Here is a 27,156-nt window from a genome sequence, read left to right on the forward strand (position 1 = left end):
TAAACAAATAAGAGATCTTTATTGTTCACACAAAAAGTTGAAGAGTATGCAATTATACAATGGGGCATTCAACCAGTCTTCCACATAAAAAGTATTGATACAGGCAGTTATAATATAGAAGACCTTTAGCCAGTACAAACAAAACGGCCCAAACACAGAAGATCTCCTCATTCTTCTTACAAATGTGTTGTACAAAAAATAGAAAAGAAAAATAAATCCAAAGAACAAATAGAATTACCGGTCAAGCATGCAATCTCCTTCCACTAAAAAATCTGCCTGACAGAACCACTAGATCTTCTTCTAGACATTTCCAATCACTCAAGCTCGAGGAACCCATTGACAGCATCAATATCTCTTTAGAATATATGTATGCTCCCAATGCAGTTAAACTTCTAACATTCAAGCCAAGATCACACTAATCAAAACTTGTGCAAATCCAAATTCGTTAATATCAGCTCAAGACAGCAAGTTACACGTCCCATCACCCTAGAATACGGCATGTCTGCACCCATGAAAACCAGAATATGTTAAGGAAGTAGTTATGGGATTATGCTTGGGGATGCCTCACAGAAAAAATCAGTAAAATTTAAGGTGCCGTCTGAGTTAACAAAAAAAACAAAAAAATGCTAGAAAGAAATTTCTATTAAAGGCACGCATCCCATGTAACGCCAAAAGAAAGAAAAGGATTTGTGGGTTTCGTCAAAGATTACTTGTAGTTGTTTCTTCACTTCGCACGCACCAAGAGAATTGTGTCATATGTCAAAGCCAAATATATATGATAAAGAAATATGGAATTATCACAACATGTCTGATAAAGTCTGCAGCCGAGGCCGAGGCCGAGGCCTTGCCCTCATGATTGTTTCATCACTGTGTCTGATCCATTCTGAGAGCTTCCATGGTTTCTGCCACTTCCACTTGAATTCCAACAGCCACTGATGACTCCTCCTCCTCCATCTCAATAGCTTTCCTGCCTGTCCTACTATAGCCATTTTCTTGACCATTCCCAACTGGTCACAATGTACTATCTGCACTCAAAAACCCAACCCTTTCCTTAGCTCGTTGGAGATCCCAGATATCATATGAAGGAGATTTACCTTCCGTGTCTGGTTAGGAAGTGTTGGCGTCCTTCTGGCTGGGATGTTAGCAATGCCAGGTGTATATTTGAGCTGCGTCTGTGCTGGTACTGGCATTGGAGACAACGGTCCGTTACTGTCATCAGAGTGTTTCATTGAACCATTGGAATTCCCCTATTGATCAACGCCTGAGAGTTAGGAGGATGATGTTGTGAAAAGCCCCAATAGCAATCTACAATTTCAATGGCAAAGCAAAACCGAAAGAACCGAACACAGGCAAACACACAAAGATTTACGTGGTTCCACAGAGCCTACATCCACGACAGAGGTGGCGAGAAAATCCATTATAGAAATAGGAGATTACAAGAGAAGAACAATATCTCTCACCAAAACCCCAATAAACCCTAGCGCAGCATTTTCCCCCTTTTGATTTCAACCCTCTTCTCAAAGATCAAGAGAGCGAAAATAAGCCCTAAAACCCCTTTATATAAAGCAGGCCAAAACTTGCTTGAATTGGGCCGAAATCACTTAAAACGGGGTCGGGCCATGCGGCCGGGGGCACATTGCCCAATAAACGGGCCACATTTGGGTCGCACACAATATTTTGGACCCCACCGGGTTAAATTCAAGACACCCAACTCAACAGATGAAAACCTAAAAACCAAAATGATTTATCATTTGTTCCATAGTGTACAATATTACATGCAATGGCTCTAGGATCAGTAAAATGAACTACAATCTTATAGGATTCACTTCATTCTCTAATTGGAACCATCTTACCAGATCTTACGAACTATCATTTAATACTGTATTGAGAAAACCAAATACATGATTTAGATAAATGACATCACTATCTCATGCAACTGACAAGGAAATTATGATATCTCAGGAAGAAGAAACAAATGAAAGGGAAAATGTGGGATTTGAAATAGAAAATGTACAACTGCCAGGTTTTCGAACAAACCAGTGATTTTATAGTTATAAATTTCAAGCTAAAAAATTGACAAGAATTGGCAACAAATAGCAAATAAGCTTAGGCTTCTATTCCCATCAGTTAGGACTGTAATAAATATTTAGACCTTATTCGAATTTTAAATTCATCGTATTTAGCCTATCCTGTAGAAATGCAGTTTAGTGCTGCCTTTAACCTAAACGAAGTAAATGGAAAAGGGTCATTCAATATCAAGCAGATAAGCTCACTGAAGCTGATGTGGCCAAGGCAATGGCAACAACTTGCTCTCTCACTTTTTGCTGCTTCTCAATTTTGTTTCTTTGTGCCTCACTTTGTCGCAGTAAACCAACTAGCTCATTCAGTTGTTCTTTAAGCTCCTTAACCTCAATTTCCTTCTCCCATACCTGGCACCTGTTGATAAAATGTAAAGCAAATCTCTCAACAAATTGTATGACTATGAACCATCACAGGTAGATTAGAAAAACTGTTATAAATAAGAAACGGGTCACTTGCTAGTTGCTACTAAGGTTTGAAATTTCAGTTTCGGTTTCGGCGTCACCCGAAAACAAAATTTCGGTGGCAATTTCAGGTTCCTTGGAAATTTTGGTGTAAATCTTATAATTTCGACCCAAATTTTTAAATTTTCGGTTTCAATTTTAAATTTAACTTTTGGTTTCAGTTTTAAATTTCGGCCGAAATTTAAAACCATGCTTGCTACTGCTAATGTGGATTGTTAATGTAACTAAATAACAATTATCTGAAGATCCTGGAGAAGGGAAAAACCGGAAAACAGGAAACCATTTGGAGCTTTACTATCCCCAAGTTCAAAGCAGTACCTTGCATCTGCAGAAACATTAAACATGTACTCAACCAAGCTCTTTGCATCTCCCATTGAGCGCAACTGGTCCCACCGGCCTCTCCCAGTAAATGCACACTCTTGCTCCTCTGCCTCTGAAAGTTGAGATGCCATCGCTACAAGCGCATTTGAGGAAATGATCACCATGTTTTCAAGAGATGCAATTCTTGTCAATCTTGTATTTGGAGACATGCCTGATGTTCTGAACAAGTGACAACTAGTTAATACACATGGTTTGGATGAAAATGGACCACTGCATCACTTTTGTATTATTCTGTTGTAAAAATCTCATAATGGCTATCTACATCTTTCTCCACCTCAATAAACAAAAATAATGCATCTGAAAGAGATTAATCAAATGTTTTTTTACATTCAGATACCTAGAAGATCCATTCTTTCCTCCTAACCTGTTAGAAACTAACTTGTCCTCTTGCCTCAATGTGGCTAACTCTTCTGCCAACTCTCCTAGCCTGAAGGCTCAAATTAAAGTATTATGACCAAGAAAACCCACAGGAATTTGAATTTTTCAACAAAGAGAGTATGCCAAAAATATTGATTTGAAATACATACACTTGGCTTTGTTTCTCATATTCAGTGCGGACTTCATGCACATTCACCATGACGTCCAGTTCAAGATCAAGCCACCGTTGTAAGGATTTTTCATTGCTCTAAAGTTGTTATGATATGTTAGAACAGAATTTGATCTATCGAATTTTTAGTATATGTTTCCAAATGCTGAAAGTTCATGATTAAACATACAGATCAATTACCTGGCCACCAATAGTATTCCCATTTGTAGTGACTGGAAATAAAGAAGATAAATTAGTGGGGAAGTTATAACAAGATGAAAAGAAACACAGAGAAAAACTAGTACCTGGACAGTCACAAGCTGAAGATTTGCGAGCTTCAAGCAACTCTTTCAATCTCTTGGTAGCCATGGAAGCCTCTTCCGTCTTCCTCTGAAGGACCTAGGGGAGAGACGGTTTCTCACTTGATTAGTTACCACTCTGTTTTTCATTTAAATTATTGAAATTCATAGGAAATAAATCATGCAGAGCTGAGCACGAGATCCTGAAGCGAAACTTCTTTTTTTTATATAGTTTTAACTCCAAAGATGACAACCATGAATGACAGAGGCATATATTTCTAGTATTACAAGATCAAGTTTTGACATCCCTCCAAAACAAATGCAGCTTTTGACATCCCCTTGATACAAAAGCATGTTCCTTCCAAGAAAATGGGAAACCTAGTCTATGATTAATAATCAACATTAACTGGCAGTTGATGAAAACAGACAAGATTGAAAGCAAGGAATCTCTTGAGTCTGAAGCTGAATGAGTTCTATTTTGATCATGAGGTTTGGGGATTATATGCCTCATGGATTTCATCTGAAGTAAAATGGTACTCCATTCCAAAAAGATAAAAAAACAAATATTACAACAAGGGTATCTCATGCCACACCATCAAATTTGAACACAAAACAAATAAATATGCTAGGAATCAGCTTGCTAGTCAAACGGACATGATGGTCTATAGCATAGTTTCAAAACTCCCACACGTCATCGTGGACTCCCCCAAGTCGTCTCTCTTTAATCCGAGTCAAACTGACATGATGGTCTATGTTCTTGTCTGAGTTCGCATTTTGATCAAAACTCCTTTGACTCTCCCGAATTATGATCGCGGCCGGTGCTCAGACGCGTCAACTCAACAGCGTCGTGCGAGTCGACTAGGATTTGCTTTGGCCGCATTTTGACCCACATCCGCATTTTGAAGCACTGGTCTATAGTGAGTCCCTTCATAAATATATCTACAATTGGATCATGACTTGATACAAAGAGAGGAACAATCTCACCACTCTCTACCCTCACCCTAGCAAAATGATAATATATTGCTACACGCCTGATCCTGGCATGGAAGAGTGGATTTCATATAAGTTAATCACACTCTGATTATCACAGTAGAGGATGCGAGTGAGATCTTATGTGTAACTATTGGAGAAGATCTTTGAACCACGTGAGCTCTACAGTATTGGATGTCATAGCTCAATAGCCTGCACTAAATCTAGCTATTGTCTCCAACAAACTAATCAATTACTCAACATAGTGCAAAAACCTGTAACAGACCTCGTATCAGGAGAGCCCAATCAGCATCTGAGTAGCTTTTTACATTTATGTCAGTGTTACGCCGAGTTCCATAGAACAACCCATGATTGAGAGTACCTTTAAGGTATCTCATAATGCGTTTAGCCACCTGCAAGTGTATCCTAACTTGTTTCTACTCCCAGTGTTATTAGATTGTGACCAATGTTATTTCTACTATTTAACTCTGTAGTACTGATTTGGTCAACCTGACTACTTTGAGATTGAGAAACTAGATTCTACCCCACAGATGTATGAACCAATCACAAACTTCATCATTAAATATCCCAAACACCATCAAACATGAATCAAATGAGGTTTCATAGGATCTGAATATCAGAAGTTTAATTTTTAACACAAATAAAAAGGTGACATGATCCAACACGCTTTATTATCACAATCGATCGACAAATAAAAAACTGAAAGAATTTCAAGTGTCAAATTGAACTAAAAATGATTATTTTCGATAATCAACCCCTTGTGAATAGGGGTGCAACTCGGGTCGGGTTGAGGCCAACCCGAACCCGACCCGACCAACCATTTGCTCAACCCGAACCCGACTCGACCCGCGTTCCAACCCGACGAGGTTCAACCCAACCCGACCCGAGGAACCCTTTTTGCCAACCCGAACCCGACCTGACCCGAGTAAAAAATTATTAAAAATGTCGGGTTGACTCGGGTCGGGTTGCCCAAGCCCTCAACCCGAACCTGACCCAAACTCAACCCAACCCGACGTTTTTCCGGGTTGAACCCGCCGGGTTCGGGTTGAGCCCGCCCAAGTTGCACCCCTACTTGTGAAAGTTCATAATGCACAGATCACAGATCTACTGTTGGATTGTGGAGACGTGAATGGAGAAACTAGAACTAATGATGTTTATTTCATACAGAGATAATGTTGATCAAGAGAGATGGTATAGAGAATGTTAGAATATGTGGGATCCAACGGTTGGACTGGGTTAAGATCTCACCGTTGGATCATCTTGGAGGTAGACTGGGTAAGTTGGCTAAATGAAGCAACTAGATAAATTAGCCAAGTGGATTAGAAGAGGCAAGCAAGAGAGACTAGGAAAGTAGATTTGATTAGGATTATTTCCTTCTATAATTATCTTAATTCCATTCCATGTTTCTCATGTAAGTGCTCTATATAAGCACACCTTGAGATTATTGTAAAATATTCAAGAATAATAGAAATTCTCTAAAATTCTTCAGAGAAAATCCATAGAATAGGCTGGATGAGCTTAGTTGATGCTCAACACCTTAAGCCTTTATTAAGACAACTTACTAAAAATTACTATAGTACACATACATGCATTAAATAAAACGGAAACATAGTATTGCAAAAGATCATTCAACATTCATTTGAAACATGAAATGATATAAAATTCTAACATTTTCTCAAACATGAAATGATATAAAATTCTAACATTTTCTCAAACATGAAATGATATAAAATTCTAGCATTCATAAGAAGCGAAGCTGGCGAACTGCTGGGCTGTGCAAAGGGCACAATAGGTGCTCGGTGGTGCACACGCAAGCGCAAAAACTCATCATAGTCAGCCCTGGAGACAAGGAAAGAATCATCATATGCTACCGGTCCAGTAGAGGAGGATGTAGAGGCATAGCACATAGGCACAGAACGTCCCGCTGCCTGATAAGGGGTATAGTAAGGGCGCCCACACGGACCAACGACACGACCACCTACGGAATCACGGCCACAAACACAGCTTCGACGGCCGTGACCCCTGGCAAAGCGACCACCGCCATAGCCAGAATAGTCACCACCAAGATACGTGCCAAGAATAGAAGCATCAATAGAAGGGGTACTAGACCCATGAGGCCGCACATGAGAGAGAAGCCTTGTGACGGATGGAAGGGACCCGTCAACAGGGACATAGGTCATATGTGAGAAAGAAACCTCCACAAAAGAGGAATAACCAGAGACGGTAGCTGAAGATGAAGCAGTTGATCCAAGAGGAGTCGAACTAACATGAGGATCCATGATGACAGAATTAGAGGGAGAAAAAATCGCAAACTACAACAATGGTAGAGGAAAAACAATAGAGAGGTCACGAGTCACACGACGGACCCGGCCATCAAGGCCGGAGTTACATGTAGCATAAGGGGGGCAGCTGCCCCTGTTGAATTGGGCCAAACTCCTTTGCAGGCCCAACTCAATTGGGCCCAGCCTTATGTATAACCTGCCCCCCTTATCTATAAATCCTGGCTCTGCCGCTGCCGGCCATGATATCGCTGCTCCAATGAAGAATCACTAGCCAGGAAGAGAAGGGAAGCTAGGGAATAAAACCAGAGGCACAACACCCCATTTAAAATTTTAGCAAACATGTGGCGTGCACCGCGGCTCCGATGGAAATACATAGGAGAGAGACATAAGCACTAGCGAAAAGGAGACCAAAGGCTAGTGACGAATCACGGAGCCGCGGAGAGGAAGGAAGAAGGCATCAAGGATTATTTAAACCAAGGAAAGAATGTTACAAGAAAAGTCCTTAGATTAGGATTTCAAAAAGAAGAAATGAGGGAGAAGTGAGAGCTTAAATAGAGTGATGCAGGGTTGTGAGAGTTAGGGTTTGAGGGTTAGGTTGTAGGATTTTAGAGTTAGGCTTTTTGGGGTTCAAGTAATCAGGGAGGATGGGGCTGCAAGGTTGAAGGAGTGCGTGAGGTCAGGAAGGGATAGAGAGTGGGGAGGGAGTGGCGCGAGGTTAGGGAGGGTGGAGTGACAAGGGATGAGTGGAGTGGAGAGGAGTGGCGAGGTGAGTGGACTGGCATGGGAGGAAGGGCATGAGGTTAGGGAGAGGCGTGAGGTCAGGGAGAAGCGAGGTGGGGATGGAGTGGCGAGGTCAGGGAAGAAAGATGAGGGATGAGGTTGAGGGACAGGATTAAGGGAGAAGAAGAAGAGAAGAGAAACAATAGTGGTCCCTAGCGAACCAAAACCCTAGGGCTCTGATACCATGCTGAGAGAAGAGAAGAGAGAAGAATGGGAAGAAACAATGAGATGAAGAGAAGCTACCCCTCTCTTATGTGTTTATATTAAAAGGCAAAGGATACAAAGACCATAATGCCCTCTGGCAAATACATACACCGTCTAACAGTAATTTATTAATTTTTGTCACCTCCCCTTTTCAATCTTTTTTCCTCATTCCCATCTGTATTTTATGTGACCATCTTGGCTTCTCTTTGTCACCTCCCTTTTTCAATCTTTTTTCCTCATTCCCATCTGTATTTTATGTGACCATCTCGGCTTCTCTCTCTCTCTCTCTCTCTCTCTCTCTCTCTCTCTCTCTCTCTCTCTGATGAGGATCCATGATGCTCATGAAGAAGGAGATGTTGCTGTTGTAACGGTTGAAACCAGCAATAATGGTTGCAAAACACTGAGAGACAGAGAGAGAGAGTTTTGATTATACCATTCAAATGAGAGAGAGAGAGAGTAGGAAGATTTCACCATTGGACCTCCTTGACAAGCATAGTGGGCACCTTTGGGTGCAAATCTTGGTTGAAAAACTGTTAAAATTGTAGGGTGTGCTGATCGAGTCCACTCACGGATGTTCAACGTGTGAAATTCCAGATACAGAGATTCCAGAAGGTAGAATTTTTTATCCTCTTCAAATCATTGTTTATTCTAGAAATGTGATGAATAAAGCCTATTCCAGCTAAAAGAACTCTTCATCATAGTTCGCTATTTAAATGAGGTTGGGTACAGCAACTAATTGTTTAAATAGGAAGCAACCGAATGTAGAGAACAAAAATCATTTAGTGGAATTATACCTCTTTCTGCTCCAGACGTTTATTCAACTCATTCAACTCTTTGTCCATTGAATTTTGCAAAATGGTGTGTTCCCACTCTTTTGCTACTTCATCAATTTCCTTGGAACCTGAAACTAACAATTACATTTCCCAATAAGGATTAAACTAGTAAACAACAGAAGATTATCAATGATGTCTAATATGCATTTCAACACAGAAATGAAAAATGGCAATAATAGAAAACGTGACTTGATAGAAATTTAGGCCATCTTTCCTATTTTCAATAGGGCCACATGGTTAGAGCAATCCCCATATGATGAAAATAATGGCTTGTCTGACAAGTTTTGAACTAAGAAAAGCGAAGTACCAGTTATGTTTTCACCCATTTGATAATCAGATGAATCCCCGTCAGATGAGTCCCGCTTTAGAGCTTCTTTCATGAAACATATATCACCATCCTGTGATATGAATAGTAGATTAGCATTCACAAACAATGATTATCCAAATAGATGGATTAAGGTCCACTTTTTAATGGAAAATACTGTATATACATTGTATGGGCTGAGTTTACTAACACAACAAATGAAGTCTGCAAGTCAGAAGTGAATACAAATGCTGAAGAAATAAGCAAAGAAGAGTATCCAATAACATACTTGAGCATCTGTTCTGAACTGCTCTATTGGAGAATATCTGCTGCGATATTCATTAAGTTCTTTACTAAGATCTTCATTGGTAACTTCAAGCCAAGAAATTCTTTCCTTGAGAACCTGCATAGCCAGGAGGATCAAAAAATGGTAAATGATACAAAAATTTTGACCAATTCTTTCCACAGAAAGTTTAGTGATGAACAACTTATGTTTTGAATGAACAAATATATAAAACTCGGTGCTACCCATGGCCTGGAATTTCGGCCGAAACCCGAATTTTGGGCTGATATTTTGGATTTCAGCCAGGACCGACACCGAAAGTACCAAAGTCCGAAATTGCCGAAATTTCCATGATTTCCATGGAAATTTTAAGTTTCCACCGAAATTACCGAAATTTCAGCTGAAATCTTGTAAAATACCGAAATTATTTTCTGAACTTTTACATGATTTCGACCGAAATTTTAGCCGAAACCGATATTTAGTTGTGGCCAAAACCGACATTTAAAACCTTGGTGCTACCTGTAGTTCACCAGATGAAGATCCTCCATGGGCACAGAGTAGCTCTGCCTGCAAGTATTCAAGTTGCTGGCGCATCCGTACTATCTCATTGGATATTGGGTCTCTGTTAACCTGTACAACAAATTAGACATGAGCATAAGGCATCTTCATGCATGATATCTGAAAAGAGATATTATCATATATCTACGTAAAACATAATGGGTGCTTTGATGAACAAGTATAAACTTTAATTATTATTGTTATCTTCTACATGGAGTTTACAGGAGATTAGAGGAAAGAGATATGGAGAACAGAAGAGGAGAGAAAAAGCATGCGTGAGTGAGAGAGATCTCCCCTCACACACGATTATGTATTTATATGAGAGAATAGACATTACAGTTTTTTCCCTTAAGTTAGTACGTTCAACAATTAGCAAAAAGAGAATAAATATAAAATTAGTACTAACAATCAGTAATTGAAAAACTTACAATAGGCTTATTCTGAATATTGCGAGCACGATTAGCATACTTGAGAGTGTTGAGAGTTTCCTCCACATTAATATCTGCTGGACTGATACATGCTGCAAGACAATGTGTAGGTTTGGAAATTGCAATGAAGGCATGAAAGAAACTTTGACATTAATTATAAAGAAAAACAACCAACAAATCAATATCTTCCATTCAACAGGACATGAGTCATGCAATAAGATATCACATGCCTATGTCCTATTGTTGCCGAGCCCTTGGGAGAAACTCTTCTACATACTTGCAATGTCATGCAAATATGGCTAGAAGTTGGTTAAGTAGTGTGCTTACCTAGCCATTCAAAAAAAAAAGTAGTGTGCTTACCTAGTAAGAGGGATATCTTTCTCTATCTTGGTTCAATCCTACATAACGAAGGAGAGATTGAAGAGGAAGTCAACCACAGAATAAGAGCAGGTTGGTTGAAGTAGAAGGCATGCTTTAGGAGTTCTGTGCGACCGTAAATACATACCAAGTTGAAGGGAAAGTTGTATAAGACAGCTGTGAGGACAGCCATGCTGTACAGCTCAAAATATTGGGCCACCAAGAAGCAGCATGTGCATAAGATGAGAGTAGCGGAGATTCGCATGCTTAGATGGATGTGCGGCCACACAAGGTTAGATCGATTTAAAAATGAAGACATCCATAAAAAGGTGGGGGTGGCACCAATTGAGGAGAAGATGAGAGAGCACCGCTTAAGATGGTTTGGGCATATCCAACGTAGGCCTTTGGATGCTTCAGTGAGAAGAAGTGACTCATGCCAAGTTGATGGAGTAAAAAGAGGTAGGCGCAGACCGAAAACAACTTGGGTAGAAACAGTGAGGAAAGACTTGAGGGCTAGGAACATAACAGAGAACATGACCTTGGATAGGAGAGAATGGAAGAAAATGATCCATGTAGACGAACCCAACTAGTGTTAGGATTAGATTTAGTCAATTTGAGCTGGGTAGATCCTTTACCTTCTTCATGAAAATTTTCTAAAGGATTCATTAGCCGACCCCAATTAGTTTGGGACAAAGGCTTAGTTGAGTTGAGTAGTTGTGCTTACCTGGTAAGGGTTATAATGCCACTTAGTGAAATGGAAGAGCAAGAAACACATTATTGCAATATTGCTCAATAGTAAGTGTCGAAACCACATAGCTATGGTACCTGGACACTTGTATAGGCCCAACGTATCATGTCCAACACGATACGTTACCGATACTCATACTCAGATATTTCAAGGATATTTTAGCTAGTCAAACTATAAAGTGTGAAACATATCTTGCTCTCTTCTAATAAATTATCATGCGCTTTACTTGGTGTCACATATTTTCAATTATGAATGCCATATTAAATTTACTATTAGTTTCATTTTCAAACTAAAACTAGTTAAATTGTGGCTTATCTCACGGTATAGAACACTTACATCCGTATGTGTATCCTAGAATTTGGAAAATGCCGACTTGTATCTCCATTCCAGTATCCATGTTTGTATCTGTATCTATATCTTGGTATCAGATCCGCATAGCAACACAACAAGAGAAATAATCTGGGTTTGTATGGGTTTTTTGCATACAGGCACCTGTAGTTTATCTTCATCAGATCTGTATTTCAGAGCAGTTTCTTCTCTTGGTTTTGGAAGTCTCAAACTTTGTTATTTTCGTGATGGTTATAGCATCTCCAGGCACCAGCAGTGATTTTCATTACCGTCTTGTTTAATTTGGAGTTGTTGAACAGAGTGGGATTTATTGGCTATTGTGGTGATTGATTTTCTTAATATATTTTTGGAGTTATATTACTTCAGATTAATTAACTAATCAAGAAAGGGAACTATGCAATGCTTTCTAATTTATTCAAATTGTGCATGTAATTATTATTTGTTGATTGTAGCCAGACATCACAAGTGGTATCAGAGCATCCTACTCGGAGTCTCCCCTCAAAAGTAAATATGTCCGAAACATATAAAATGCAGTTAATCCTGTTGTAACACAAGCTATTATCGCTAAAATCATTATAGCCAAATAGTATGACCATAAACTACATTTTATGTTTTGATTTTAGTCACTCATGCACGTATGGATATCAATGTATGCTTGTCCAGTTTTAATGGGATTTCTGTGCAAGCCATACTACATCTTTGTTTAACAATAATGCAGCCTACCCTCCTAAGCATAGATTTTAGCAATTAGTCAGTCACTTAAAAATGAAACAGAAGTAGAAAAACAATACCTATCATGACAGTTCGGCTGTTTCCACCAAGTGAGTCCTGCCAATAATGGATATGAAGATTTAGAAAGACGAACAGATGAATATATCCTTATAAATTCGAAAGTCAAAACACTTTGTGCAGTTGTAGATATTTTCTTCCTCTTCACATGAAAAAACATCTCTTTTGGAATGTGAAACAAAGTAACTGATATCACACATGAACATGGTTTTAAATTTCGGCCAAAATTTCAGATTTCGGTTGGATCCGAAACCGAAATCACCCAAACCCAAATTTTCGGCCAGAGTACCAAATTTCGGTAATTTCGGTACAATAATGAAATTTGCTTTGATTTTTTACCGAATTTCGGCCAAAATTTCAGTTTCAGCTATGTCCGAAATCGAAACCGAAGTTTAAACCATGCACATGAATAATATGGAATGTGAACAGAGTTCAGAAACTTTCACTCTGGCTCCCCAGTAGCATGTTCAATCAAAAAATTAAGAATTATTTTTAAAATAGTGTATAGCATATCAAGGCAATATTAAGTTCACTATTAGTATTAGACAATATTTCAAATAATATAGAGCACTTATTAGATTACTCATCAGTTATATGTGAGAAATCTTAATATTTGTAGAATGACTTACTACATGACAACCGTACTCAGGCATCATGTAAAATACTTATTTTAATTTAGATATAACTTGTGTGGAATATATATTAAAAGTGTGCTAAGGGTTAGTCTGTGTGTGCAATCCAACTGGACCTTGGCTGCAATTTGTGTGTAAAGTGTTGATTTGCAATCTGAAGTATTTTAATTTTGCAAGATTACACACAAATTGCACCCAAAGTTCAATTAGATTGTACACCCAAACAAGTCCCAAAAAAGAATAGTAGAAGACAACAGCTAGCAAATATTGCACAAAATCTGTAACCCATGATCCATGCATGTCATTGGGCATAATATAATACAAGTACAGAAGTGGTCCACAATGCACTTCACTGGCCCTCCCATCATACAACACACATAGTTACCTTGTGTAAAGGTTGCTAGTATTCCACAGTCTAAATTTAATATCCTGTTTATATATAAACAGGATATTAAATTTAGACTGTGGAATACTAGCAACCTTTACACAAGGTAACTATGTGTGTTGTATGATGGGAGGGCCAGTGAAGTGCATTGTGGACCACTTCTGTACTTGTATTATATATATATATATATATATATATATATATATATATAAGAGAGAACGGTTTCTACACACAAGTGTAGATAAGTTATCTACACACTAGCTTAAAATACAGTGGAAGCCCACATTGTTTGGGTGATCCAAACCATTCATTTGATTGGCCCTCACATAGATAGCGTGTCCACAAAAAATCAGCTCCATAGGATCATCCTAACCCTTCGAACCGTGGAGGCAAAAAATGGACAGATTTGTGAAGGTTTAAAGACATCCATTTTACCTCCACAAATCGTAGGGTTGGGATGATCCTATGGATCTGATTTTTTGTAGACACTCTATCTATGTGAGGGCCTTTAAAATGGATGGCTTGGATCACCCAAACAATGTGGACCTCCACTGTATTTTAAGCTAGTGTGTAGAGAACTCTCTACACATATGTGTAGGAACCGTTTTCTCATATATATATATATATATATATATATATATATATATATATATATATATATATATATATATATGAGAAAAGTGTTGGTGCGCTTAAGCGCACCATTTTTTTGGTGCACATAAGTGGTTATAACGCCTCCCATTCGTTTAAATGTTTGGGTCCCGCTTAAGCGAACCAATGGGAGGCGTTATAACCACTTAAGCGCACCAACATATTCCTCACACACACACACACACACAAACACACACACACACACATATATATATATATATATATATATATATATATATATATATAGATATGAGGAAAAGGATTGTACGCTCGAGCGTACCAAGCTTATGGTACGCTCGAGTGCCCAATCACATATGGGTCCACTTTGTTAGGATGATCCAAAGCATTCATTTGAAAGGCCCTATCATAGATAGGGTGTGTACCAAAAAATCAGTTCTATAGGATCATCCTAACCCATCCATTTGTGGAGGGCAAAATGGACAGACCACGAATCTGCCCATTTTTGCCCTCCACTTTTGGAGGGGTTAGGATGATTCAATGGAGCTGATTTTTGGTACACACGCTATCTATGATAGGGCCTTGCAAATGAATGCTTTGGATCACCACAAAAAATGTGGGACTCATGTGATTGGGCACTCGAGCGTACCATAAGCTTGGTACGCTCAAGCGTACAATCCTTTTACTCTATATATATATATATAAGTGTGTGTGTGTGTGTCCGTCGGCCTCTGTTTTTATGGCCGACAGACTAGAAAACTTTTCTAGTCGGCTGACTAGAAACACTTTTCTCATATATATATATATATATATATATATATATATATAGAGAGAGAGAGAGAGAGAAAACGGTTCCTACACATGTGTAGAGAGTTCTCTACACACTAGCTTAAAATACAGTGGGGGCCCACATTGTTTGGGTGATCCAAGCCATCCATTTTAAAGGCCCTCACATAGATAGGGTGTCTACAAAAAATCAGATCCATAGGATCATCCCAACCCTACGATTTGTGGAGGTAAAATGGATGTCTTTAAACCTTCACAAATTAGTCCAATTTTTGCCTCCACAGTTCGAATGGTTAGGATGATCCTCTGGATCTGATTTTTTGTGGACACCCTATCTATGTGAGGGCCTTAAAAATGAATGGTTTGGATCACCCAAATAATGTGGCCCCCACTGTATTTTAAGCTAGTGTGTAGATAACTTATCTACACATGTGTGTAGGAACCGTTTTCTCATATATATATATATATATATATATATATATATATATATATATATGAGGAAAGTGTTGGTGAGCTTAAGCGCCCAATCACATTGGGGCCTACTTTGTTAGGATGATCCAAAGCATTCATTTGGAAGGCCCTTACATAGATTGGGTGTGTACCAAAAATCAGCTCCATAGGATCATCCTAACCCATCCATTAGTGGAGGTCAAAATGGACAGACATTATTTGTCCACAAATCTGCCCATTTTTGTCCTCCACAAATGGAGGGGTTAGGATGATCCTATGGAGCTGATTTTTGGTACACACCCTATCTATGATATGGCCTTGCAAATGAATGGTTTGGATCACCACAGAAAATGTGGGACCCATGTGATTGGGGCGCTTAAGCTCACCATAAGTTTGGTGAGCTTAAGCTCACCAACACTTTCCTCATATATATATATATATATATATATATATATATATATATATATATATATATATATAGAGAGAGAGAGAGAGAGAGAGAGAGGAATACGTTGGTGCGCTTAAGTGGTTATAACGCCTCCCATTGGTTCGCTTAAGCGGGACCCAAACATTTAAAAGAATGGGAGGCGTTATAACCACTTAAGCGCACCAAAAAAATGGTGCGCTCAACACTTTTCTCCTATATATATATATATATATATATATATATATAACATATTACGGTAATATGCTACACAGATTGATCGAATAAATCACGGATTAAAATTGATAATAATCTTAAGGCTCAGTTGATGACCTTATCAATCCAGAATAGGTAAGGTGGGTTACCAATGTTTTCAAGCAATGACAGGAGCATAACTATATAATTAAAAAGAGTAACATTGATTGGCCATTCTAAACAAAGAAATGAAATGAACCTGCAAGAGCCGAGTCAGTTTGCTATCTCGATAGGGTACATGCATGCCTTCTTTCCGTTTTTTCTCATCCCCTAGTGCACTTATGACATTGCCAAGTGCAAGAAGGCCCTTGTTAATGTGAACACCTGATAAAGGAAAGAGAATGATAATGTAAGTTTTGTTAAATCAGAATAGCAGTTTTACATGTGTTAAATGATAATATAGTAAAACTACCTTCCTTAAAACGAAGGACATCAGAACCTGTTCTTTTAGCTCGCTCTGATCCAGCAAGATCCACCAAGTGGAGCTTAGAACATAGATAATCTTCATTCATGACCTCAATTGAGCTGCTATAGCCGGGAAAAGCTGCATCTATTTTGTGCATCTGCTCTAATGTGATTGTGAAGATGGCATGCGAGCGACTAGCACAAACATGAAGCACGAATATCAATAAATGCAGAAGTAGCTACAGCAGATATTTTTTTAACGAAAGAATTCTATGATTTAGCCAACACTTTGAATTTATTCCGACACATGTGTCCACACATGTCAACACTCCTTTCGACACTTTTAAATGTACGGCTAGAAGTGTTTGAATTAATGCGGGTGTGTCGACACGTTTTTGTACTGTGTTCATTGTGACATTATGTTTTATTATTGAATATTGTGTTTACCTTTTTTATTATAAACTTTCCTTTAACTACTATTTGTTGTTATATCTCCCCCCCCCCCCCCCCCCCCCCCTTAAACTTAAAAGCCTAAACACAATCTTATTCCAATATTATATGCATTGTATTCTATTGGTCTCCATTTCTCGCTGCATATTGGACATTGAAGATAACTAGATTAAATTGATAAATGTGCCGTTATTTGATTATCTCACGTCTATTTTAGATTATAGTTGAGTAATCCTAAGATTATTAGTTTGTTAAGCGATATCGTATTTATACTATTGGAAATTTTGATAGTAATCAGTAATTTTATATGTATGCGTGTATGGGTGTGTCGCAATTTCTAGTTGTTTAGTGGTTGCCATCTCAACCACTTCATATCAGTGTTGAAACTCGACACACGAATTTGTGCCCACAAATCTTGATTATATATACTTTCTGCTTTAGACGTGTCCCCGTTTCTAAATTTTGGGAGTTTGCGTGTCCGACACTCCGTGTCTGTGTTGGCACGCGACACTCGTGTCCATGTCCATAAATCATAGGAAAATGTTGAAATTTGTAAAATGGCTACTGCAGATTTAACAGTAAGAATTTAAGTAAAAAATAAAATAAATTTTGCCTGGTAGTGGTTTTCCATATCTTAAATACACATGAAAGCATTAGGAATTGACATGCATGCACCCACACAGGCACTCACAGACAGATGCACATATACTAATATACATATTTTATATACTGATATTTTTCCACACACACACACACACACACACACACAATATATATATATATATATATATATATATATATATATATATATAGAGAGAGAGAGAGAGAGAGAGAACATTTCCTACACACTTGTGTAGGTAAGTTACCTACACACTACCTTAAAATACAGTGGGGGCCCACATTGTTTGGGTGATCCAAACAATTCATTTGAATGGTCCTCACATAGATACAGTGTCCACACAAAATCAGATCCATAGGATCATCCCAACCCTACGATTTGTGGAGGTAAAATGGACGTGTATAAACCTTAACAAATTAGTCCATTTTTTGCCTCCATAGTTTGAATGGTTAGGATGATCCTATGGATCTGATTTTTTGTGGACACCCTATCTATGTGAGGACCATTCAAATGAATTGTTTGGATCACCCAAACAATGTGGGCCCCCCACTGTATTTTAAGGTAGTGTGTAGGTAACTTACCTACACAAGTGTGTAGGAAATGTTCTCTCATATATATATGTTATCAACACTGACACACATACACAAACACAAGTGCACGCACACACGCAGATGAAGACTCATGGGTAGATATGTTATCAGCAACATAATGATGTTCAAAATAATAAAGTAACTTCACCGTAAGATGTAGACAACAATCACAACACCTAGAAGCCTAATTAACTGTTATATGCGGAAAGAAAATACAGACGTGGCTATAATGTTAACCTTGACTGGTTGTTCATGTTTGTACAGCCAGTTGCACGGTTCAATGATCCTTGTTCCAGGCATGCAGCCATTTCCTTTGGCGTACTAACATCAACTTCGGTTGATCCTGCAAGTGTTATAACTCCATTTGATGTCTCACGAATTTGTATTGGTGGTTTCCCGGGGATGGTTACTTTCACAACATGTCCAGAAGCCGTCTCTGATTTGCCCATAGATGTGGGATCCAGCAAATCTCGCACTTCTTCTTTCAGAATCTTTACACCAAAAACCATCTAATCAGTATTCCTATAAGAAAGAAGTGAAACAACACCAACAAAAGAACAATTTACAGTAATAACCATCAACTAAACTTTATCAGCCACTGATGGAAATACATGTGTAAAAATGAATAGAAAGCTTTAAATGAAAACCCTAATGAATGCAATTTCGCTGACAGTTTCGGAAAGATTCAGTATTGACTGCAGCATACTTGATAAATCGTATGCCATCTTCAGTTAATCATTAAAATCTCCTCCCAAGTCTGGTGTCCAAATCATTTTGTCTTTTCCATTCCTTCTTGTGTTTTTGATGCATTTGCTTTATCCAAATTCTGGGTTTAAATTGTACAAAACTGAATATTAAGGCTATTCAGGGTGTGTTCCTATAATATTCCCCTACATAGAAAGGTTATAAGTATTGTATGCATATTTTGGGTCCATCGTCATTGCACCATCTAGAAGTAAAGAATGCATCCTTGAATGGAGAACTTCAAGAAGTCTATATGACATCTCCTACAGGATTCAAGGGTTTCTAAAAGTGAAAAAAGAAGAAGATATGTACGTTGAAGAAACTGACACGAAAAGATCGAAATGTTTTTGTTCCCTTCCCCACTGAAAGATATATCAAAACTGAAACGCATGGAGAAACCAAAAATGTAAGTGTATTATTGGTATTTACATAATTATATTGATATGAATTGCATGTGAAATGTGGTGTACGCATAATGCATGAGTATTTATATGAATAACATTTGAAATGTAGTATGTACTACATTATTAGACATGTACGACAACGCATGTCACTAGGTTTTCTATGTTGATAAACCATTATGGGCGGTTTCTTTTGCTTATGCGATGATTTTTTTAGTGGAATGATATCAGCACAACCATGTTTTAATAATTGCACAACCGAGCTTGTCTTTTCTTTATTAATTGGCTTGTCAGAACTTTTGGGGAACCATAATAACTTTTGACAGCTCTTTAAATAATAAAAGACAAGATGAGTTAGTGAAAATATCAAAATATGGTTGTGCTGATATCATTGACAAGCCAATTAATAAAGAAAATACAAGCTGGGTTTGTGCAATTATTAAAACATGGTTGTGCTAATAACATTCCCCTTTTTTTATCAGGTACTTGTGCTTATTCTAGCACTTCCTGAAGTTTCATCTTAAATGTTCATCATTTTTTATTTAAAAAAGATGATATATAATCTTAAATGTCCATCATTTGCATATTTGTTTCAATACTTTCTATTTTCTACCATTCAAAAAAAAAAATACTTTCCATTACCATACACAAAGGGCGTAAAGCAAAAAGAATTCAGTTGACCTCAATGAATGAAACATGCAACTGGAATTCAGTGTGTTGCTTCAAAATTTCTATTTTGCTGAATAGTGCATTCATAACTTGGGGGATAATTCCTGTTTGGACACCCTCTCTACCGCCAGTTCCCATAGTATATGTTTTCCCAGAACCTGTCTGCAAAACATTTGAAATGTAAACTACATGATAAATAATATATCCAAGTAAACAATGCCTAATGTAGTATATTTTCAATTCAAGAAGTTTCAAAATGGTTTAATGGGCGAGCAAAATGAAGAGGAGGCAAAAATTTACCTGCCCATATGCGAGAACAGTGGCATTATAGCCTTGAAACAAACCATCAACAAGCGGAGCTATGCATTCTTCGAACATGGCTGATGACGGGGAACCACTACTTCCATAGACATGATCGAAAGTGAAAAAATGTGTGCCAATTTGCACCTGCAAAATAGCAATAAGAAACAACAATTATTAAATAAAATAGAACTCAAATGCATTCAAGTAGTAAAGCATCCTAGGCGGAGGCAAGTACTGAAAACAACAAATGAACCAAAAAAATAACAAATCAGTGCAATAACTGTTTACAGGGTAGAAAAGATGATTAAGTTTCTCTGTCTACAACCACATGGTAATAGTCCCAAAAGAAATGCTAGGTTTCAACATTGGAGCTAATTTTACATTATTACTGTAGTTGCTATTGAAACAAATAAAAGGGAAATAAGAAGTGAAGGAGAAGAAGATGAAGACGTTTAGACTTTGAAATGTTAATGTCTCTTTCTCCAGGTTAGCCTAGAGAATGTGAGCTCTTCATTATATAGATTGTACATAGCATATGGGTTTCCTGTTTAGTAGGATAACCTTTCAAAAATGACTAAGGGATAATCACAATCAATTTAGAATAGATATAATCAATTAATGGGTATATGAGGATGACCAACTATGTTGTCATCTTTAAAGAGATGATAAGGATTGACCCTCATCTTCAGAGGTCACCATCATTAGAGAGATATTAAAGAGAGATGATGACGATTGATCAAATCTTTAGAGGTTACCATCATTAGATACATATGAGGATGATTGATCAAATCTTTATCAACTCTATTGGATCCTTCCTGGGTGGTACAAACCAGCCCAAGAAAAGAGACTCCACTCAAATAAGTAATGTCTTCAACACTCTCGCACAAGCTAGAGCATAGATATCATCATCTATGTTTAGCTCAAGGTTTTAAATTTTGGCTGGCTGAAATATTTCGATTTCGGCCACCAACGAAATGAAATCCACTTGGATTTGGAAAATTACAAGATTTCGTCTGAAATTTTGAAATTTCAAATTTCGGGATTTCGCCCGGAATTTCGGTATTTCGTCAACATGTTTCAATCAAAATATGAGAAACGTGCAACTTTTTATATAAAAAAAAATTCTATCAAAATGTTGACATTCAACATTTCAATAGAAACCCTGACAAAAATCAACTCCACTCGCATAAAAAATAACAACAAGATTCCTTTAAGATATTTCTAAAAAATACTCAACTCAACTAAGCCTTTGTCCCAAACTAGCTGGGGTTGGCTTTTAAGATATTTCTAAAAAATGATAAAAAAAAAAAGAGGCAAAGAATCTTACCTAGATTTCAGATGTGATTTCGTACCAAAATATTTCAGAGATTTACAAGATTTCGGCCAAAATTTCGTACCGAAACTGAAATGTTTCTGTTTCACTAATGATCAAAACCGAAACCAAAATTTAAAACCTTGGTTCAGCTTGGAACACATACAACTACACTTACTTCCACCATGAGTCTTTATAATCATGTCCACTCTCACGAATTATGAGTCCTCACATGAAATCCTACAAGTCTTCTACCATAGCAATGACCGCCCCTTGAGTCATGGTCATGTCCTCTCAGTATGGTCACGTCCTCTCAGTATATATCAACTATCATGGTCTTCTCCTGAAACACAACCACTTCCTCTGCCAAAACTTTACTAATCATGCGAAGGAATCCACAAAAACAGTACTTCCATCCAGTGAATCATCGCTCCGAAGCAGTTCGCAACAAGAAGGCATAAGAAGGCACAATAGCCCACACAAATGGCTACACAGAAGCAGTGTATCCACACTCCACAACAATCCTCTCAAAGACTGCACAACAATTCACACACACAAAAAGTGTGCACATCAGTCTACATGAAGATTGTACGACAACCCACATAAAAGGCTCCACAACAGCCCACACACAGGCTACAACAATAGTCCGAACTCCGAAGCTCCACCATCCACATAGGCTCTGAAACAGCCCACACAGGCTACACAATAGTCCAAGATTAGCCCACATAACTCAGCTCCATAGTCCACATGAGACAACACAACCGACCCAATCTTCAGTAGATTGGGCACATATAGTGAATAAGACCGCAAACTAGGTACTCCACAAGAAGCCACAAACCAGATAGAAAAATAGCATCTCCTCAACAGAGACAACTCAGTGCACATGGCACCACAATAATCCACACAAATGCACAGTAGTCGTAATTCGTAAAGTCCACAAGAATATGTAGGTGTCCAAATGAAGCGCAACAGGCCACAAACAAGTGCTAAACATCCACACTCTAGGAAGAGGAAGGAGCACAACAGTTCTCACAAAGCACCACAGCCCATGATAGAGAACACCCAAGTCCACAAAGAATAATTGTCCAAGAAAATTGATACCAAATTGCTAAAGATACAGTAGCCAGCATCAGCCTTCAAAGAGACACAGTAGTGCACACGAAGGGAAGTTATCTTCTCATGAAGGGCAGTAGTCCATAATTGTACACATAAATCCATGCGAAGGAACAGTAGCCCATATGAAGAGATTATTCCTTCAACTGCGAACACATCAACTTTCTCTTGGACAAATTGGTCCACACTTACAAATAGAAATATAAGAGCAGTTCACATCTCAAGCAAACTGAACCATAGTATAGCCTCCATCAAAATAGCTCTGTAGTAATTTTATACTCTACTAATTAGCAATAATAGGATTATCAACTGAAACACACAGGGCATAACAGCCACATACCATCCCAAAGGATGTTTGTACACCAAATAAAGATAGCACCCAAGGTTGTCGTGAAAAAAGAAGAGGAAGAATAGTAGCTGTCGGAAATTAGTGCTTCAAATAAGAAATAGGAGAAGATTAAGGTTACAAAAAATTGAACACAAGGATTTAGGTTAAGAAATTTTTCAGGAATAGGATACGATTAGCGTTTATGACTTGGAGCTCGGTTAGATCTTCGGATCTACATCTTATGCCTCTTCTAGATCAGCCAATATGAAATGGATGTCTCTTCTCCAGGTTAGACTAGAGAACGTGAACTCTTCATTATAGAGATTTTACATAGTATATGGTTTTCTTGTTTTGTAGGATAACATTGTTTTTTAAATGGTAGGAATTTTATTAGAGAAAGGAAAAGCCAATGAGTGAGATGGTCAAAGCAATTACAGTCCTGATTTGTACAATGGTGAGCAGTAATAAAACACAACCGGCGACAAGTGATCAAACATCATGATCTCCTCTCTGTTGATTCCTGATCTGGCCAGCCCCAGGCCATCCGCATCAGAATTGGCCGATCGCCAGACATGCCGTATCACAGGATCATAACCATCTAGTATGTCAAGAATCTCCTTTAGAACATCTGCAGACCTCCATGGAATCGCGTCCCAATCTTTCAACCACTTGACGACGTTGAGGGAGCCCCCCTCAATAATAATCCTCTCTATCTAAATCTCTTCAAGCAATCTGACTCCATGGAGTATTGCCTAAAACTCCACCTCGTTGGAGCCCCTCTCTCCTAAGGGCCCTGAGAATACCCATATCACCTCACTCACGTCGTTCCTCAAAAGGCCCCTAATGCTCGCTGGACCGGGGTTACCTAAGCTCGATTCGTCAAAGTTAAGCTTAATCCATCCAGGGAGGCGGGAATCCACCTAGGTCGTGGACCCTCCGAATGCACACGTCCTCCCACGACCTCTTGGACACTGAAATGCCTCTGAACTCTTCAAGACTCGAAGCCCGCCGTAGAAAAGATTTGGATAATCCTTTGGAAACTCTCCAGTTTCTTTCGTTCCACACAAGTCATAGTGTGGCTACCAAGAAAAGGTTCCACAGTATTTTTCCTCTACAGGTCTGTTGAGAAAACCCCCGGGCAAAATCCGATTTGATCGAGCACGAAGAAACAAAATAGCAAAAATAGACAAACCCCAAGATGTACACACTGAGATTTATGAGGTTTAACCAAGATGCCTACGTATGAGAGGCTACACATTGGCTAGACAGAAGGAAACCAAATCGAGATCATAGAAAACTACGGAATAAGAGATAATTAGTTATATAAAACTGCAAGGAGTGAATATTTTGCAAACGGGACACAACAGGGACGAGTTCAGATAGTCATGCAGACAAAAGAGAGATGGAGAGAGAGGTAAATATGGAGTGCATCAAAATGAAATTTTACTTATCCATTGTTAACCAGGCCAAAATTATATAATAGGCAATGAAGCAATACTCCAGAGTCCAGAATGCACTAAGCAACTGAAACCATTTCCTATGTCTACTCTAAGACCAGGCCAAACATGGTAGATAATGAAAGAAAAGATTAAAATTAAACTGACTCACTGAGATCATTTTAATATCTTTACGCCTCTCCATTCCCAAATAGTAAAAAGAGAAAAACAAATGCAATTCCTTAAGCTCAGTGGTTTCATAAAAAGAAAACCAACATGAAAATCAATGCATTAGCCAGCAGAATAATTCCAATCTATGTAAAAGGTTAAAAATGTCAGCTTTGGTCCACAACCAAAAATTACATTTTGGGTGCAATTCTCACAAACTGCAGCCAAAATGCAATTGGGTTGCTCTTAGTACCAGACCCAAATTCTAGGCCGAAATCAGACGTGAAGATTTCTGTCAAAATCAGGAGATAAAGATGATGCCATGAGAGCACAAATACTCCACTGCAAGCATCAATTTTTTATTTATTTTTTCATTATTTGCTGGATTTCCGTAAAGAAAATCCCTTTAAATTTTATACTGAAGTACAAACTGAAGTTGTTGGGATTTCTCTTAACAAACAGTATAGTTTAACACATTCTAAAGTTCCAAACCAACCCATATAACAAAGAAAAATAAAAAGAAAAAACCCAAAAAAGATCCAACTCAAAACAAGCAAGAGCAAATACTAATGCAGGTAGTAGAACAAACTGGAATGTAAATCAGAAACAGGGAAAAGAACAAAAGAAGAGAAAAGAAAATCCACCCACCTGAGGCTTTTTCCCAGAGACCACATTGACACAATCTTTACATCCCTGGATTTGTTCTTCACTGATTAGAGTTCGAATGTGAACAGCAACCTTGATACAACAGTCCTCAGCAGAAGCAACTTCCATAGATAGAGAGAAGATTTACAGAGTGATGAAGAAAAAAGAGTAGGAAAATGTGGCAAAGAGAGAGAGAGAAGGGTTTGAAGATCTAAGAAAAGAATAAAGAGTTAAGTGAAGAGAGTCAAGAGACAACAAGCACTATCATTTTCCTTGTTCTTCACTGCACATACTAGCCAGCCAAACATGGTGCTGATAAATAATGCTAATGGCCATTTGTGGCAAACTTTGAGATCACTCTTTTCGAAAGTGCCCTGTTTGCCACTAACCTCCCTACTAGAAATAGCCTCACGTTGTTTTCCATTTGATGACCCCTTTACCTTCCCCACATCAGCATCCAATAATGTGCAATTTGCCTTTCTCACCATTATATTGATAATGACACTCCTAATTTTATACTTTTTTAATTAGATCCTAGAGGTTGTTAAAATTCCCACAAGAATAAGAATGCTTTTAAAAATTAACTAATTTTTAAGGGATGTAAAATAGAGACAGGAATTAGACCTCAAATGTAGTATATTATAGGGACTGGGCCTGTAGCTCAATGGTTTTGGCTTTGTTTCTCAACCTTGAGGTCGCAGGTTCGATCCCAACTCACCTACCAAAAAATAAATGTAGTATATTATAATATTATATGCAGGGGCGGAGCTAGGAATTTATACTTGGGGGGCGGAGTAAGATGAGATTATACTTGGGGTGGGGGGTGGACTAAGATGATTACACTAATTTACAATTGGGGGGCGGACTAATTTACACTATAAAAGGAATTTTGCCCCCCACCGCCCCCCCCCCCCCCCCCCCCCCCCCCCCCCCCCCCCCCCCCCCCCCCTCGCTATACCATGCCTCCGCCCCTTATTATATGATAATATATAGCTATACGTGCCTCCGCCCCTTATTATATGATAATATATAGATTCCTTTGTAAAACTAGGATCACGGCATCTATATCATTTATGTAGTTATTCTATATTGGTGTAATCATAGTCTATACTGGTGTAATCATAGTCATAGAAACGGATCAAATCAAATTGATTTTCTAGATCTCTTCAAAATTATAATAATCTAATCATGCAAATTACTAGAATACAAAAGGAGGATTACAACTTATCTCGATCCACCATTGCAATTGTTCAATTTGGGTTGGATCTTCTACTGCTTCTCTAGATGACCTGTTATATGATGGGTAAATTCTCCTTTAATTAAAGTCGATTAGATTGCAGTAGAGACCAACTCCTCATATTTGCATTTACAACTTATCTCTCACCAAATTGCATTTATAATGCACGGCATAAAAATATAAAATTAAAGGATTAATATATGGGTGCACTTTGGGGAGATGGTCCGATGGGAGTGCCCTTTAAGCTGTTTTTTTTTGTGGCAAGGGTGCCCTTTAGTTTAGCATTCCTTCAGTATTATATATATATATATATATATATATATATATATATATATATATATATATATATATATATATATATATATATATATATATAGAGAGAGAGAGAGAGAGAGAGAGAGAGAGAGACTGATAAGGATATTTTACTTGCCAACATTGCATAGATTCCTGTTTTCTTTGACATACATCAACAACTTGTTTACATTTATCATACATCCACAATTACCTGCATGCATCCACAACCTGTCACGCCCCCAAGCCAC

The 27,156-nt window shown here is 38.1% G+C and overlaps 1 protein-coding gene across 6 annotated transcripts; it reads right to left on the bottom strand.

The window, feature by feature from the left end:
- LOC143846878 (kinesin-like protein KIN-4A) lies at positions 1–25,762 on the bottom strand. 6 transcript variants are annotated; one of them, XM_077355472.1, is made up of 21 exons: positions 25,381–25,761; positions 20,373–20,519; positions 20,085–20,234; positions 18,496–18,749; positions 16,634–16,794; positions 16,394–16,518; positions 12,656–12,692; positions 10,412–10,503; positions 9,945–10,055; positions 9,432–9,545; positions 9,146–9,236; positions 8,800–8,912; positions 3,756–3,849; positions 3,652–3,683; positions 3,452–3,549; positions 3,262–3,351; positions 2,862–3,083; positions 2,274–2,436; positions 1,095–1,247; positions 711–1,025; positions 1–502 (listed from the first exon to the last, which is right to left on the bottom strand). In XM_077355472.1, the coding sequence occupies exons 1-20, from the start codon at positions 25,504–25,506 to the stop codon at positions 798–800; spliced, it is 2,601 nt and encodes an 866-aa protein (XP_077211587.1). In that variant the 5' UTR covers positions 25,507–25,761; the 3' UTR covers positions 1–502; positions 711–797. The 6 variants fall into 6 exon arrangements, with proteins under 6 accessions (XP_077211587.1, XP_077211585.1, XP_077211586.1 ...); XM_077355470.1 differs by having other exon boundaries at positions 8,800–8,906; positions 16,607–16,794; XM_077355471.1 differs by having other exon boundaries at positions 3,289–3,351; positions 16,607–16,794.
- Positions 25,763–27,156: the final 1,394 nt, after the last annotated feature.

Source organism: Tasmannia lanceolata, unplaced genomic scaffold, assembly GCF_043159265.1.
Source record: "Tasmannia lanceolata isolate RefF3 unplaced genomic scaffold, GAP_Taslan_0.1 ptg000015l, whole genome shotgun sequence".
In the NCBI taxonomy this organism is placed as follows: Eukaryota; Viridiplantae; Streptophyta; class Magnoliopsida; order Canellales; family Winteraceae; genus Tasmannia; species Tasmannia lanceolata.

Bases quoted from the DNA above. Each gene is read 5' to 3' on its own strand.
- LOC143846878 (XM_077355469.1), bottom strand. From the start codon at position 25,506: ATGGAAGTTGCTTCTGCTGAGGACTGTTGTATCAAGGTTGCTGTTCAC. The intron at 9,237-9,431 runs GTATGTTATTGG...TTCATATCACAG, and splicing joins AGTTCAGAACAGATGCTCAA to GATGGTGATATATGTTTCAT. The intron at 3,084-3,261 runs GTATCTGAATGT...TCACTTGTTCAG, and splicing joins GGAAAGAATGGATCTTCTAG to AACATCAGGCATGTCTCCAA.